Below are 18319 nucleotides of genomic sequence, written 5' to 3' on the forward strand. Positions count from 1 at the left end.
CATAAACATTTTTTGGAATAAAACGTCTGATTTTGCGATTCTCAGTGTAAACTGACTGAAAATATTGGCACTTATTTTGGTGTAGCTACTGAATAAAAATATTTCCAGTCTCAATATTTGTTCAAGCAAATAAAAAGTGTATTATTGAATAAATATCTTCTGCAGCAATAAGAATGAGCTTCAGCATTTTCCATAGTCAGAGGTTTAACCGAATGCTTATTGTATGTGATGTCTGAAAATGCACAACCTGTGTTCAAAACTCACTAAAAACAATTAAAAGAAATGCACAGAATTCATTATATCTAGTGTTTGGGTTATATTACTGTCTAATCAATAGCTCTGAAGGGGACAGTGTCTATTTTTTGATGCCTGAGAAGAATTATTCTAAGGTAATAGAGTTATGAGTCATGTGATTTCCATCTTTATGTACCGTAATTTCTGGACTATAAAGTGCACCTATATATAAGCTGCACCCACTGAATTTTACAAATATTTTTATTTTAAGCATAAATAAGCCGCACCTGTCTATAAGCCCCTGTCTATAAGTCTACACTGAAACTAATGTACTTTACACCGGCTTTAACGACAGACACGTTACACACGGTGTAACAGGTGAAATATGTTGTGGCTCCTTTAAGAGCAGAGCGGTATTTTGAGAATAGCCTGGCACTGCATTTTCCCGGTATTACTGCGTGTGTGTAAGACCGAGGAATATGTCCTTATTGTTTTCTGATGCTCATTTCTAAGTTTCTTCGACTAAACCTTAACGCTGTTGCCAAGAATAATAAAAAAGTTTTGCATCGTCGTGCGTTTCAAAAAAACTTTTTTTTCTCCCGATGCCGTGCAGCTCAGAACACAGGTGAGGTACGTTCTAATGTTATGGGGTTAAGTTTTTTGGCTTGAAGTTTTGAAAACCGGGAAAAACCCAGGAAATATTCATAAATAAGCCGCTTCGTTGTTTAAGCCACAGGGTTCAAAACGTGGGGAAAAAGTAGAGGCTTATAGTCCGAAACATATGGTATACAAAGCCTTTTCCATTATGATGTTTCTGGTCCAAAGAATCTATTCTGGAGAAAACAGACATCTGCAAATTTATATTTGTGGACACCTGAGCATAAGGTTGCAATGTACTTTTTGATTTTCCACATTTAGTCCCCATTTGCTGTTATAATAACCAAGACTCTTCTGGGAAGATGTTTGACTAGATTTTAAAGTGTGCTTGTGTAGAGTCATTCAGCTATAAGGGTGTTGTTAAACTCAGGTTCTGATGTATGTAAGGAGAGGAAGCCCCACCAGTCAGTGCTCACATTCATCCCAAAGGTGTTCAATAGGGTTGAAGACATCTATACCAGGAGATCTTTCAACCCATGTAAAGCATATATTCATGGAGTTGGTTTTGTGCACAGGAGCATTGCCAAGCTGGAACAGGTTTGGGTCTTAAATTAAGGGAAAATGTTAGCTACCACATCCAAAGACTTTTTTTTAAGCTTGTGTGCTTTCACAGTTTGGGGAAGAACCACATATGGTTGGAAAAGTCAGATGTCCCAACACTTTTGCTATATAGAATTTTTATATCTGTTGTATAAATCAAGACACCAGAATCCAAATTTACACTTAAATATACACTTTAATATGTGTATGTAACGTGCTACCTGTTAACATTAAATGCGAAATTAACGCATTACATTTTATTTGAAAAGAGTTTAGGAAAAACAGCGAACTGTTGATTTAGAATTCTTCAGTAATAATTTGCATTTCAGACTCAGATGCAGGTTGTTAAATGGACTTTGTCTCTTTTTCGATCCAGTCGATGAACTTGGATACACGAGCGTACACACCAGGCTTCATAGCATTGGCACAGCCGAGACCCCATGATGTCACTCCCTGAAGAATGAAGGAGTTCTGGGCAAAGCAGACCAGAGGACCTCCACTGTCGCCCTGAGAGAGAGAGAAAGAGAGTCAGTGTGTTTGAGCCGGGGAAAGTGCTTTATTAATGTGCAGATAGACAGACAGGCATGCAGACAGACTGACAGGCAGACAGACAAACATATTGACAGTCAGACAGAAAGGTAAATTGACTGATAAGCATGCAGACATGGAGGCAAGCTCACGGACAGATTATCAGGCAACCAGACAGACATACAGTTCAACAAGCAGACAGACAAAACATGTTCGACAGGTAGACAGACAGACAAGTTGACAAACAGACTGACATGCAGACAGACACACAAAACATGATCGACAGGCAGACAAAAAGGCAGATTGACAGATAGGCATGCAGACTGACTGACAGACTGACATGCAGACAGATTGACACGGACATGCAGACAGATTGACACGGACGGACGGACGGAGGCTGGATAGGTAGGTAGGTAGGTAGGTAGGTAGGTAGGTAGTCAGGGAGACTGACTGACTGACTGACAGGGAGACTGACAGACAGGGAGACTGACAGACAGGGAGACTGACTGACTGACTGACAGACAGGGAGACTGACTGACTGACTGACAGGGAGACTGACAGACAGGGAGACTGACAGACAGGGAGACTGACTGACTGACTGACTGACAGGGAGACTGACTGACAGGGAGACTGACAGACAGGGAGACTGACAGATTAACTGACATACAGACAGACAGATACGTTGACAGGCAGGCAAAAAGACAGATTGGCACACAGACATAAAGAAAGACTGTGTGAAATGTAAATGTGTGAGAGAGAGTCTGTGTGTGTTGGATCATATTATGGAAATATTGGCCTAAAATAACTGAAGTAAAATGCAGTATATTCTGTGTGAATACAGTAAACTGTGGTACTTTTTAAATGGTATAATTGAGTAATCGGTTGGTTCAGAAAAGCTTTTGGTGAGCGTTGGTTGTTACCTGACAGCTGTCAGTTCCTCCCTCGATGTTTCCTGCACACATCTCATGGTCTTTTACTCGATTGTTCAGATAAGCCGGGCGGTTGCACACTTTATTTTCGATGACTGGGAAGCCGGTCTCCTTCAGAATACCGTCTCCACCAGTTCCTGTTAAACACAACACGATAGGGAGATCAAATACTATTTATTGTGTGTGTGTGTGTGTGTGTGTGTGTGTGTGTGTTCGTTCCGTACCCTGGGTCTCTCCCCAGCCTGTAACGTAGCATTCTGTCCCACTGGGCACGATGTAGTCCTTCTCAGGCAAACACACAGTGGACACTTTTTCATTTATTACAGCTTTGCTGAAATGAGAAAAAAAAAACTCTTAGAAACTATAGAACCTCAGGTTCTCTCTAAAATTATTGGCACCCTTCATGAAGATGAGCCAAAAGAATGACATGCATTTGAGGGATGGGGATCTTTTTTTAGTGGACAGGTAGGCAGAAGACAGGCGGATAGACAGATAGATTAAGATAGACTGAGAGCTCGACAGACATGTACACAGAAGACAGATAGGCAATCAGATAGGTGACAGAAAGACAGATTCACAGACAGATTGACATTCAGACAGATAAATGGACATGTAGACAGACTAAACAGCAGACAGATAGATAGCTTGTCAAACAGACTGCGAGACAGATAGTTAACAGAGAAACAAATGGACAGATAGACAGACAGACTAAAAGGCAGATTGACAGATAGGCATGCAGACTGACTGACAGACTGACATGCAGACAGATTGACACGGACATGCAGACAGATTGACACGGACATGCAGACAGATTGACACGGACGGACGGACGGAGGCTGGATAGGTAGGTAGGTAGGTAGGTAGGTAGGTAGGTAGGTAGTCAGGAGACTGACAGACAGGGAGACTGACAGACAGGGAGACTGACTGACTGACTGACAGACAGGGAGACTGACTAACTGACTGACAGGGAGACTGACAGACAGGGAGACTGACTGACTGACTGACTGACAGGGAGACTGACTGACTGACAGGGAGACTGACTGGCAGGGAGACTGACAGACAGGAGACTGACAGATTAACTGACATACAGACAGACAGATACGTTGACAGGCAGGCAAAAAGACAGATTGGCACACAGACATACAGAAAGACTGTGTGAAATGTAAGTGTGTGAGAGAGAGTCTGTGTGTGTTGGATCATATTATGGAAATATTGGCCTAAAATAACTGAAGTAAAATGCAGTATATTCTGTGTGAATACAGTAAACTGTGGTACTTTTAAATGGTATAATTGAGTAATCGGTTGGTTCAGAAAAGCTTTTGGTGAGCGTTGGTTGTTACCTGACAGCTGTCAGTTCCTCCCTCGATGTTTCCTGCACACATCTCATGGTCTTTTACTCGATTGTTCAGATAAGCCGGGCGGTTGCACACTTTATTTTCGATGACTGGGAAGCGGTCTCCTTCAGAATACCGTCTCCACCAGTTCCTGTTAAACACAACACGATAGGAGATCAAATACTATTTATTGTGTGTGTGTGTGTGTGTGTGTGTGTGTGTTCGTTCCGTACCCTGGGTCTCTCCCAGCCTGTAACGTAGCATTCTGTCCCACTGGGCACGATGTAGTCCTTCTCAGGCAAACACACAGTGGACACTTTTTCATTTATTACAGCTTTGCTGAAATGAGAAAAAAAAAACTCTTAGAAACTATAGAACCTCAGGTTCTCTCTAAAATTATTGGCACCCTTCATGAAGATGAGCCAAAAAGAATGACATGCATTTGAGGGATGGGGATCTTTTTTTAGTGGACAGGTAGGCAGAAGACAGGCGGATAGACAGATAGATTAAGATAGACTGAGAGCTCGACAGACATGTACACAGAAGACAGATAGGCAATCAGATAGGTGACAGAAAGACAGATTCACAGACAGATTGACATTCAGACAGATAAATGGACATGTAGACAGACTAAACAGCAGACAGATAGATAGCTTGTCAAACAGACTGCGAGACAGATAGTTAACAGAGAAACAAATGGACAGATAGACAGACAGACTAACCAGCAGACAGAGTAGCTGACAAGCTGATGTGAAGACAACTAAACAGACATTTGGACAGATTGACAGACAGACAGACTGATTGATACACAGGCATGTAGACAAACAGTTTGACAGGCAGACAAACAAACATGCAACAGGAGACAAAATTACAGACAGACTAACAGAACAACAGTTTAACAGAAGACAATTTTGACTAACAAGCAGACAGATCAATAGACCCGATTAATAGACAGACAGGTATGTTGACAGACAGACTGGTTGTCCACTGTTTGTTGATGCCAGAAAGGAAACAAACAATAAATATTATTTTCCTGGGAATCAGGATGTGGTTAAAGGGATTTCCGAAGACAAAAAGAAATTTCTGAGAGACAGAATATTCAGAAATGTTCTGAAAGTTTTTAAAAGATAGATATTTAAGAACATAGTATTTTTTCTCCTGGATAATTATTTCTCATTTTTCTGATAGGGTGCTGATAAAGTGGTCACCACATATTTATATAAAGGGTCTAGAAATAGTTATAACTGATCTAATAGTGCAGAGAAATTCCTCACTCTTCCAGCTTGAGTAAAGCGATATCAGTTCCTGTTGGTCCCTTTACTATCTTTTCCAGGTTTCGGATCTGTTTGGATGACTCGGTTGCTCGTTCTGAATGGATTCCCATGTACACTTTGTAGGCGGATGGTCTGGTAGATCTGTAGAATAAATGTAAATATGCCACTATTAAAACAAAATGTTGTGGAAGAGACTCAATTTCTGTTGAAACATCAGAGAAACTCACCGCTCGAGGCAGTGAGCTGCTGTAAGGACCCACTGATCAGCGATTAAAGTTCCTCCACAGAAGTGTAGGCCGGTGCTGAAACACACAGTCATGTTCATCACAGCGCAAACACAGATGTAGTAGATAACCACTGTACAATGTTTAGAGAGTCCTACTTGGTTCTTAGGCTGATCTGCCAAGGCCAAGAGTGAGGTTTAGAGACGCATCCACCAACGATCCGGCCAAAGCAGCGCCTTGGTTTAACTGCTGGCTGTCCACATTTTGCCACATCTCTTTCTGTTCAGAACGCGTGTCATTCACATATAAAACCTCTGCTATACCAGAAACATGACAGCAGGAAATCAGGGAAGATTAAAGACGGTTCATACCACAGTCTGGAATCTGACAGTAGTCCCACTTCTTACTCCGATCTGTAGTGTAACACCAAGGACCGTTCACATCACCATCAGGATTTCTGCAATTCTAGATATTAAAATAACAGGAAACTCAAATACTGATGATAGTGTTCAACCGATCAATGACATATGTGTTTGTAATGACATTACAATGTCCTGACACTGACATGGGTATTCATACTGATGCTGAAGTGTCATGACATTGGCATAGGTATTCATACTGACATGACATTGGCATAGGTATTCATACTGAAGTGACATTATCATGACTTTGGCATAGGTATTCATAATGACATGACATTTTTATAGGTATTCATAATGACATGACTCTGACATAGGTAGACATACTGATGCTGTAGTGTCATGACATTGGCATAGGTATTCATAATGACATGACTCTGACATAGGTAGACATACTGATGTTACATTGTCATGACACTAGCATTACATTGACATGACACTGACATAGGTATTCATTTTAATGCCGTAGTGTCATGACATTTGCATAGGTATTCATAATGACATGACAATTTAATAGGTATTTATACTGAAGTGACATTGTCATGACTTTGCCATAGGTATTCATAATGACATGACTGACATAGGTAGACATACTGATGTTACATTGTCATGACACTAGGATTACATTGACATGACACTGGCATAAGTATTCATACTGATATAACAGTGTAATGAAACTGACAAAGGTATTCATATTGAAATTACACTGTCTTGGCATTGGCATAGGTGTACATAATGATGTTACAGTGTCATGCATTTGGCATAGGTATTCATACTGAAGCTACAGTGTTATGTAAGTATGTTGGGGTAACAACCTTAGGAACATTAGCCTTATTGTAGTATCATTGATAAAGAATAATTGCTTTTTACAGAATACATACAGAAAATTTAATTTCTAAATGTCTAAATGTAGAAATCAGCCCGTGTATGTTTATCCCCTATGAGTTTATGAAGATGAAGAAAGGAACCTTAAGAGGAGGAACCAGACTTAAAAGGGAACCCACTGATACGGACACTGGTTTCTGGTATCAGGTATAAATCTATTGGTGTGTTCCTAATATGTACTGTGATACAGTTATAATGAGTAAATAATTACTAATAAATTCATGGCACCGGGTCAAGCTTTATGACCTACATTAGACTCCAGGCCTTTGTTCGGGTGTGTTGAAGGGTTAAAGTTGGTAGTATGGGGGCTACTGGCACTCCACGCTTGGCAGGTCACTCCTGTTATGGTCCTCGATACCGAACCTCGATAATCTTCTCCGTTGCCTTTCTTGCAATCTTTTTTTGGTTTTTGTATTTAAAAAAAGCACAAAAATTATTAGAAATCAAAGGAAATTGATCATCCCAAAATGTATAATATGGTGAATGAGCGAATAATAATGCTTCTATTGAGGGCAAAAGTTTGTGCACCCGTGGTTAAATTTTATTTTTAAATAAATATTTAAATTTTATTGTAGAATAATGATCAGTAACTACAGGGGAATTGTTGATCAGTCACACCATGAAGTTACAGGAAAGAGTAGTGGAAGCCAGGCTGAGAAAAGAGGTGACCATCTGTGAGCAACAGTATGGTTTCATGACGAGGAAGAGCATCACAGATGCATTATTTGCTTTGAGAATGTTGAGTATAGAGAAGGTCAGAAGGAGTTGCATTGTGTATTTGTGGCTTTAGAGAAAGCGTACGACAGGGTGGAGAGAGGAGTTGTGGTATTGTATGAGGAAGTCAGGTGTGGCAGGGAAATATGTGAGGGTGGTGCAGGACATGTATGAGGACAGTGTGACAGCAGTGAAGTGTGCAGTAGGAACGACAGACTGGTTCAAGGTGAAGGTTGGACTGCATCAAGGATCAGCTCTGAGCCCTTTCCTGTTTGCAGTGGTGATGGACAGGTTGACGGACGAGGTCAGACAGTAGTCTCCCTGGACTATAATGTTTGCAGATGATATTGTGATTTGTGTTGAGAGTATGGAGCAGGTGAAGAAGAGCCTGGAGTGGTGGAGGTACACGTTGGAGAGAAGGGGAATAAAAATCAGTAGGATGAGTACATGTGTGTGAATGAGAGGGAGGGCAGTGGAGTGGTGCGGTTGCAGGGAGAAGAGGTAGAAAAGGTGGAAGAGTTCAGGTACCTGGGGTCAACAGTGCAAAGTAATGGAGATCGTGTTAGGTAAGTGAAAAAAAGAGTGCAGGCAGAGTGGAGTGGGTGGAGAAGAGTGATAGCAGGAGTGATTTGTGATAGAAGGATATCTGCAAGAGTAAAAGGGTTAGAATAAACTTTTGCGCTCAGTTGTATTGTTTCATGAGGACAGACCTGTAACTTCTGAAGGAGGAAGTTCTAGAACAGGGCTCGAGGGTGAATTCACAACCGGAGTTGGATTGGGGAGAACTGCATCATCACAGCGCTCTATCTTACAGTACTCCCAGCGCACAGAAGGGTCAGTGGTGTAGCACCATGGAGCCTTGTCACCATCAGGGTTCCTGCACATGTTTCTTCTCAAGTCGCTGCGTAGTGAAGGAGAAATTTAGATTCAAACATAAATAAATAATAATGGGCCCAAATTGGCAAAGTATTAAGTACTTAAATGCCTTAACAAATCATTGGTCGGAAAAAGAGGTAGATACTGAAGTTCTTTCAACCCTGGTTCCATTTAGGAGCTGGTTAGCTGATCTTTGATGACTAAAATCATGAGAATCTTAATATAGTTTTTTCAAAAATTTGGTATGCCCAGATATCATATATTTTGCATACAAGTGTATTTCCCTGCTTCTAGCTTTTCATCAAACACTTGGTGGCACAGGAGGGTCTCAGGAATGTGTTTGGTCTTAGTCTTGGTCATTTTTTGACCAATGATTTATTGTTTTCAGGGCTAAACTGAAGCTAGTAGTCCAAACAGATACAGATATCTGCCAAAGACACGCCCCTTAAATCACATGCATACTCTAGGCTGGAGTTCCTAAATGCTAATGTTCTGATCAAGTTTTTCCCAGAAACTAGTGGAAACAAATACGGATCATTTTTATGACCAATTTCTGAATTTCTTTACATTTTGTCCTATTGGTGGAACCCTTAAAGGGTCAAATTAGAACCTTATAGCAGTGATGCTTGTTTTCTATAAAGTTCAGTTCGTATGTGTTTCCAGTATCCTTAGCCTTACCCATTGGGGAATGCCTGTGGTGTTTTGGAATGTTTATGAGGCTCCATAGACGTCCAGAACTGGCACTTCTTCCCACTGATGGTCTCGGACATCACTCCACGGTACGAGCTGCCGTTTCCTGTGTAACAGTCCTCGGCTGGAGCGATAATTGGCTCCTCTGTAAACACATTTTATAGAGGTCAAAAACTTGTGTGCCTTTGTATGATGATGTATAATTGTATAATGAGTATAATATATCACAGTAGAATGAGTAATAAGGTGTGAATCCTGGCTGTACTGCAGGCCGACCTGGACGAGGCTCCGCACCACAGCTTGGTACATTGCAGTACTCCCAGCGGGTTTCTGAGTCGGTGGTGTAACACCAGGGACTTCTCTCATTGTCAGGGTTTCTGCAGTAGTTCTTATCCAGATCTCTGCAGAAACAAATGAATATGCCCATGTACAGTATAGTGCTATTTATAAATGTTAGGATGGGTCAATAATTATGATGCAGAATCAAGTACTAGGTGCTGTAATGGAAGGAAATTCTTCTTAAACACACTGATCAGGCATAACATTATGATATTAAAACATCATGAGCAGTGAATTGATGAACACTGATGATCTCTTCATCATGGCACCTGTTAGTGAGTGGATTTATTTATTAGGCAGCAGGTGAACATTTTGTCCTCAAAGTTTTAGAAGCAGGAAAAATAGGCAAACGAAAGATTTAGAGCGAGTTTAACTAATTGTTATGTCTAGACGACTGGGTCAGAGCATCTCCAAAACTGCAGCTCTTGTGGGATGTTCCTGGTCTGCAGTGGTCAGTATCTATCAAAATTGCTCCAAGGAAGGAACAGTGAGGAGCAAAGGCTGGTCCGTGTTGTCCGATCCAACAGACATGTGAGGAGTGAAGGCTGGTCCGTGTGGTCCGATCCAAAAGACGAGCTCCTGTAGCTCAAACTTCTGAAGAAGATTATGCTGTTAATACTATATGGATCAGAACTGTTTAAGGGGCCAACACAATATCAGACAGGTGGTCATAATGTTATGCCTGATTGGTGTATTTTTTTTTTTTAAATCTCACTCCCAAATGTCTAATCAATTAGTTTTGGAGGTCTAATACTTTTGGAGGCTCTTTGTTTGTTCTACGAATGAAATGGATGCTCTCTTAAAGTGGCTGAACCTCATAACTGTCAGTTCTCAAATCTTTGCCTGGGAATCTGGTCAAAAGTTCAGAAAAGCATTTACTTTTCCTCTTAATTGACCATGAAGGAAACAAAAGAGCATTATTAGATGAAGCCCTTTTATCTTTATGGTGTCAGAGGGATGTACACATTGTTCCTCACTTGCAAGGGTAGTTATCTGGGGTTTTTGAATGCTTATGAGGCAGCTGAGATGACCACGATTGGCAGGTTTTCCCAGATACGGTTACAGCAATGTTCCCTCTGTAAGAGCTTCCGTCTCCTGTAACACAGGTCATCTCTGGTGCGATGGTCGGAGGCTGAGATGCTGCAGGGTTAAAAAGGCATGTTTCGGGTTTCTACAGTTTAAAGTAACTATCCAGACGACTTGATATTGTAATTTTGTAATGGAGCTTACTGCAGCGAGGGATGGAGCAGTAATCCCAGCGTTTGGCTGGATTTGTGGTGAAACACCAAGGTCTGGGTTCTCCATCTGGATTTCTGCAGTAGTTCTCCTCTAAGTATTTGTCAGGCAGACTACACAAACACACACAAATAGCTTTTTAATACCTAAATGATGTGAACATGTTACACATTTAAAAAGACTTTGACTTCTTACCATCCAAATATGGTTAAATACAAGATATGTCTTCACATGAAGATATCCAAGGGGTTACTGTGCAGGGTTGAACCCCAAGAAGCATGAAGTTGGATTTAGACTTTAATTAATATAAACGGTCTGCTACAAAGGCTTAGGGCCTCAATTTTACTGATCAGTTTTGCTGTTCCATCAGTGAACGTATGATCACCTCAACAAAGATGGAACCATAATGAATAGTACCATAATGAATCCAGATATGGATGTGTCTGGTTCCTCTCAAGGTTTCTTCCTTACCTTCTCAGGGAGTTTTTCCTTGTCATTGCAACTTATAGGGTCTAAGTTATGATGCTAAAGTGTATATTTGTAAAATATTTCTTTCTGTAAAACCGCTTTGGGACAATGTTTATTTTCAAAACACTAAAAATTGATTTGAGTTAAACGAATTGAAATATTCCTTTCTTTATTTACAAGCTTTATGATTTTCTAGTACTGATAATAAGCTTGTTTATTTTTGTTGATTTCAATGAATGCTAAAATTGAAGACACTTTTGCCACAAAGAATCATTTTAGCTACTTAACATTGTAATGTACGTTTGACTATAACATAACTAAGACACGACGGGAAGACACGACCTATGAGCAAGTAATTTATTCACATCATGAAGATACAAACAGAATGAAAAAATCTCACATTCTCACAAACCCCCCAAAGTGTTCAGAGAATATAGAAGTCTCACACTGAGGGAATGTATCCATGGTTATTGGGTTTCTGGGAGTCCCAGCGTTGACAAGTGTATCCTAGTACAGTGTTGGAGATCTTCCCTCTGTAGTTTTCCCCACTACAGTACATGCATTCCTCTGTAAACATACAATTATTCAGAATTTTATATATATATATATATATATATATATATATATATATATATATATATATATATATATATATATATATATATATATATATGCTAGAATGACATTTGAGGTATATTAGGTTTAAATTAAATCAAGTGTAAAAAAAATTAAGAACATGTATAAAGAAAAATAAATGCAGATTTTTTTTATTACTCATAATTTTGTATTTTTTTTATTATTTAAAACAAAGGGTTTAAACTAAAGGGTAAGAACAATCCTAATTGATTTTTCCTACACTGCAGCCATGTTACTACATTCAGTCAATTCACCCTCAAGCCACTAGAGGGCTCTTCTGAGTTTCAAACTTCCTTGGTTGTCGTTTCTATATATACTGTATGGGCAGATGTTTGTGGACACATCACCATCCCATTTGACATTTAGTCCTCACTTCCTGTTATAATACCCTCCATTTTTCTGGGAAGACGTTCCACTTGATTTTTATGGAGATTTGTGTTCCTTCAGACACAAGGGTGTTAGTCAGGTACTGATGTAGGTGAGGTGAGGAGGCATGGGGGTGCAGTCAGTGAGTTATCTTTCAGATTTATACTACTGATTCTGTTTATATATACTGCTTGGCCCTGTCTCAATTACGATGCATATGACTGACTGGTATAAAAGCTCTGATTTTTTTTGGAATTGTGTCATCCTGCGTAAGAATCCCAACCCCTCGTTTGAAACATCTGCACTTGCGGGTGAAATGTAAGTCATACCGCTGCAGCTGGGGATGTCACAGTGCTCCCATCTCTTATTCACATCCACAGTGTAGCACCAGGGGCCGTTGCTGTCTCCCTCAGGGTTTCGACAGTAGTTAGACTCCAGGTCAGCTTTTGGGTGCTTTATCTTCGTGTGACTGTGAGGAAAACGCAGAACAGTATCTTACCAAAGCATAAGCTGTGAACTCTTACTGTATAAACATGATGATTTGTATAAGGCGTACGTTGGAACGTGGGGGAAAGTACTATCCCATCGCTGACACAATGTTCCTGATTTTGTTTTAGTCCTTGTTCCTCTGTAATCGCTCCCGATGCCTCTTACACACTCCAGTAAATAATCTGGATGGATGAAATATAATTAAAAATGCATTTTGATTTTCAGATATAAAATCTAGAAGAAAAAATGGAATTGGGAATCTTTTAAACATAGACAGCAACTTTATTTTATTAATTAAGTAAGGTATTATATCTATCTATCTATCTATCTATCTATCTATCTATCTATCTATCTGTCTGTCTGTCTGTCTGTCTGTCTGTCTGTCTGTCTGTCTGTCTGTCTGTCTGTCTGTCTGTCTGTCTGTCTGTAATTGGACAGGGTATGAATGGAAGAAAGTTCTGTAGACACATGAGTCCAACTTGTGTAAGATGTTGAACAGGAGAGAAGTTATCAGATTGCCTCACTGTCAAACATGGAGGTGGAAGCTTAAGGGTTTGGTGTTGTTTGGAGCAGAGAAGGTTGGAGACTTTTTCCAGGTGAAAGGATCCTGAACCAACATGGCAACCATTTCACACCTCAACACCATGCAGTTCCATCTGGACTGCAGCTTATTGTAACCGACTTCACCATACTATAAATTCCTGGCTCTGAATGTGTTATTTAGAGAGCAAACAGTCATCTGGAGTGATGTCTATCATGGAATGACCTGCTCAGTCACCGCACATAAATCCTATTCAACTGCTCTGGGACGAACTGGATCACAAGAAAGAAACCTTTTGAATATCTTTGGTAAGTTTTACAAGTGGCACTGCAAAGTATTTCAGCTGAATTTTTGGAGAAATGAACTGCTAAAAAAATACATTATAAAAGCTTCCCCACCCTGAATGAGTTTCCATCTATACCTTTGCCTGTTACAAACCGTTGACATCAGAGTCTTCCTCTATATATTCTACTTAAACTTTTAATGACTGCATGCAATCAACCCACTTTGCATGAGCCGTTACTATATTAAAAACAACGTATTATTACAAGCGCATTAGTACAAAGCAGCTTTTATTAGTGCAGCTGTGATGATGTCAGAGCTACTGTTATAGAAAAGTAATTAACAGCTTCTGACCAATCAGAATCGAGAATCATCATCATCAAATCAGTTTTTGATAAATACCAATAACTGTTTGCATTTAAATGTACTTCAGCTTGAAAAGTTCAATGAAAAAGAATTCTAGATTTAATTCTAGATTTAATTCTTTTTGTTCATTATTCAAATAAGTGAAAGTGAAGACTGTCTAAAATATTTTTAGACATAATATTTATTCTTTTATATAAAATATAAAAAAAAACATCCTGATGCATATTTGAACAAGACTTAAAAGAAAATGTTGTGCTTAGTGCTGATATCTAAATAAACATTTAAATAGAATAAAATAAAATAAAAACAATAATTACAATTAATAATTATAACAAAAATCTTTAAACACATTTACCTTTTTTCTCATACAGAGCCGAGCTTGTTCTCCGAAACACCTTCTCGATCTTTGAGTTAGCTGGTATTGTAATGCAATCCTGATCCTTTTCAATGAATAAAAAAGACCTGAAAAAAAGAGAAATCAGAACAAATAAAATGATCAACTACTGTAGACTGTGCAATTAAATTAGAAGGTTCAGCAGGTTAGTGTGTTACAGCATGTTACATTGTGTTGCAATGTCTTACAGTGTGTTATAATGTCACAGTCTGTCGCAATGTGTCAGTGTTTAATGTGTCACTGAGTCTTACAGTCTGTTACAAAGTGTTACAGTAAATTATAGTGTGTAACAGTGTGTGATGGTGTTACTGTGTGCTACAGTGTGTTACACTATGTTACGGTGTCTGTCACAGTGTGTTACAGTATGTTATGGTGTGTCAGAATGTGTTACACTATGTTAAGGTGTGTTACAGTGTGTCTGTCACAGTGTGTTACAGTATGTCATTGTGTGTCAGAATGTGTTACACTATGTTAAGGTGTGTTGCAGTGTGTCTGTCACAGTGTGTTACAGTATGTTATGGTGCGTCAGAATGTGTTACACTATGTTAAGGTGTGTTACAGTGTGTCTGTCACAGTGTGTTACAGTATGTTATTGTGTGTCAGAATGTGTTACACTATGTTAAGGTGTGTTACAGTGTGTCTGTCACAGTGTGTTACCGTATGTTATTGTGTGTCAGAATGTGTTACACTATGTTAAGATGTGTTACAATGTGTCTGTCACAGTGTGTTACAGTATGTTGTGGTGTGTCACAATGTGTTACACTATGTTAAGGTCTGTTACAGTGTGTCTGTTACAGTGTGTTACAGTATGTTGTGGTGTGTCACAATGTGTTACACCATGTTAAGGTGTGTTACAGTGTGTCTGCCACAGTGTGTTACAGTCTGTTGTGGTGTGTCACAATGTGTTACACTATGTTAAGGTGTGTTACAGTGTGTCTGTCACAGTGTGTTACAGTATGTTGTGGTGTGTCACAATGTGTTACACTATGTTATGGTGTATTAATGTTAGTGTGTTACAGTATGTTACAGTATGTTATGGTGTGTCAGAATGTGTTACACTATGTTAAGGTGTGTTACAGTGTGTCTGTCACAGTGTGTTACAGTATGTTATGGTGTGTCACAACGTGTCAGTATATTACGTTGTGTCACAGTTTGTTTCAGTGTGTTTGTCACAGTGTGCCGTAGTATGATAACCGTGTGTGACATTGCTACAGTGTGTCACAGAGTTTTACAGTGTGTTATGGTCTATTACATTGTTACAGTTTGTCACAGTATGTTACAGAGTTTTACCTGCATGTGAAGAGTGTTTCTGCATTGCACTTCAGTGCACATAGTTCTGCTGAAGTTGCATAGTATTGACCTTTTTGCAACGAGATAATCCAAGCGCCGTCAGTTTTAGTGTACTCATCTAACACTGTCAACACATACAAACCAAAACACATAAGACATAACACGGCCGATATCTATCTATCTATCTATCTATCTATCTATCTATCTATCTATCTATCTATCTATCTATCTATCTATCTATCTATCTATCTATCTATCTATCTATCTGTCTAATCTATCTATCTATCTATCTATCTATCTATCTATCTATCTATCTATCTGTCTATCTATCTGTCTATCTATCTTTGTAAAGACATATTACAAATTTTCTTTTCACTGCTGGTTGCTATAAATGTTTTTTATAAGTTTATTCTAAATTGATTACATAGGTGCAGGCCACAACTTTATAAAAAGATAAAGAATTGCACTCAGACAATCGTGTACAAAATTATTGAGCTCCAGGTCGAGTTTTACTTAATCCTTTTATCAAACATGAGAATGGAAAACTATGTATGTGACTGCGTTAATTATCCACGGATCGCTTGAGATTTTCAGTAGAGCTGGTGCAAAAAACAAAAAACATCCACTGAGCAAGTTACAACTGGGACTGGCTAGTGACAGAGCAATATACACTGACAGTAAGGCAACAGTAATGTCAACAACTTTTTATAAACATGGTGAGCAGAAAAGCATCAATACACACAGCATGTCAAACATTGAGGTGGATTTCTAGGATAACTTAAAATACAAAATTAATAAATACATAAAATAAAAAGCATATCCACTCTTGCCAGTCAAAAACAGTATTTTGAGGCTTTACTGAACATGGACAAATGAAGCTCAGAGACATTTCTGTCCTGCGCCTAATCTTATTTTATCTTTTTTAAACACTAAGTGTAATAATTGTGGATGGGTCATGGTAGAAATTGGTTTATCTCTGAGTAGATGCAGGAATGAAGCTGATTGGGTTAAGCGCCAATATCAAGAAACGTGTTCTTCAGCTTTAAGAAACAATAATTTTATAATCTATTTACGGTCTATTGGAAGTTTTTGGAATTATGTAACATAGATAACATAGATTTGGTAGGAATAATCATACCTGTGCTCTCGGCCTGACCTTTAACGGCACCTGTCGAAGAGAGAGATGACATTGTTCAGAGATCCAAAGCGAATGTAAAAGATTATATTGATAAAATCTACACATTTTCTAAAATAAATTTAAAAAATAAGGCACTCGTTGCTACACATTACCCAATACCAACAGTATGCATCCTGAAGCAAGCAGATAATACATATCATTATTTTGTAATTATTATTAACATACTTTTAATCCATAGTCTCACCTGCATAAAGGAATAGACAGAGGAGTAAAGCTGCTTGGTGGACGTCCATGCTGTATTACTAACACACACTGATTTTGGAGCAGGTTTTTTTTTTGTCTCGAATGTCAATAAGACAAATAATCATCGGTCAATCATTTTCCCAACAAGGACATAGAACAGAGTTCACGTTGTGTTTACTGGACCTACATTTAAGACCACGTTCAATCATTCAGCTGCACATTTTGAAACAATTGTATCCTATAAACGTCCATTGACACGGATTTATTTTCCCATGGAATCATTCTGGGATGTCAATATTGTACTTTATATATATTTATAAATAAATAATTATGATATATTTTATATCGTATTTTATATCTCATCATTCGATGTCATCTTGTATGTGGTGTATTCGCAAACATAAAATCATTGTGACAAACAAAAATACAAACAAAGCGTTTAGCCCCAAATCCAAACGCAAGCTAGGCGAAAAAATAAAAAGACGAGAAAAGGAGAAGGTCACAATTATTTATACTGCATCTATATCAAAACCTACAATTCCAGCTCAGAGTTTTAAATCAATAAGTTAATCACTAACCTTTATCCAAACTCAATTCACCAAACATCCAAGTTTTCGCAAGTCTGAACGCGATGTACAAATAGACGTGGAGACGAAAATGTTTACTGTTTAAGAAAAATGATGCAGACATAAAAGATCTTAATGAACAAAAATAACATATCATAAAGTATATGAATTACAGTACACTGGTTCATTGGAGTTAAAAGGAATCCAGGATCAATCCTGCTATGAGATGTTTTTATAACCAGTTATAATGTAAATGTCATTTTGTCTTAAATTCAGTGATGGACAGAAACAAAGTAAATGTAATTGGTTACTGTACTTAAGTAGCTTCACGTTTCTGTACTTTACTGAAGTATTTTCATTTGGGGGAGACTTTAATTACATTTTAACTCAACTACATTTTGTGAAATCAGTCGTTCCTTTTTACTTATGAGGATAAAAACGTAACCGGTCAAACCCGCAGCGAGTCACCAGTCAGGGTCGCGCGTGCGCTCTGTTTTGAATTTGTTTTGATTTCTGTTTGGTGTATCTACTGATCACAGTTCAACATCAAGCAGAACATTTAGAGAAGAATAAATGATGGAAGAAACTCCAGACTCGAACTCGCCACAACATATTAAACATGCCTCTGAGGTTCCACTGACCAGTTTATCCCAACGTCCTA

General features: G+C 38.7%; 1 protein-coding gene across 1 annotated transcript; it reads right to left on the reverse strand.

The window, feature by feature from the left end:
* Window positions 1-1607: 1607 nt before the first annotated feature.
* plg (plasminogen) lies at window positions 1608-17181 on the reverse strand. The gene is made up of 20 exons (XM_046835662.1): window positions 17094-17181; window positions 16850-16879; window positions 15712-15835; window positions 14383-14489; window positions 12906-13020; window positions 12679-12818; window positions 11794-11914; window positions 10874-10992; window positions 10621-10783; window positions 9581-9705; window positions 9293-9449; window positions 8449-8639; window positions 7275-7420; window positions 6092-6185; window positions 5879-5999; window positions 5724-5798; window positions 5497-5637; window positions 3113-3219; window positions 2880-3025; window positions 1608-1938 (listed from the first exon to the last, which is right to left on the reverse strand). Exons 1-20 carry the CDS (start codon window positions 17140-17142, stop codon window positions 1777-1779), a joined length of 2433 nt encoding a protein of 810 aa, XP_046691618.1. The 5' UTR covers window positions 17143-17181; the 3' UTR covers window positions 1608-1776.
* Window positions 17182-18319: the final 1138 nt, after the last annotated feature.

This window comes from Silurus meridionalis, chromosome 23 (genome assembly GCF_014805685.1).
Source record: "Silurus meridionalis isolate SWU-2019-XX chromosome 23, ASM1480568v1, whole genome shotgun sequence".
Lineage (NCBI taxonomy): Eukaryota > Metazoa > Chordata > Actinopteri > Siluriformes > Siluridae > Silurus > Silurus meridionalis.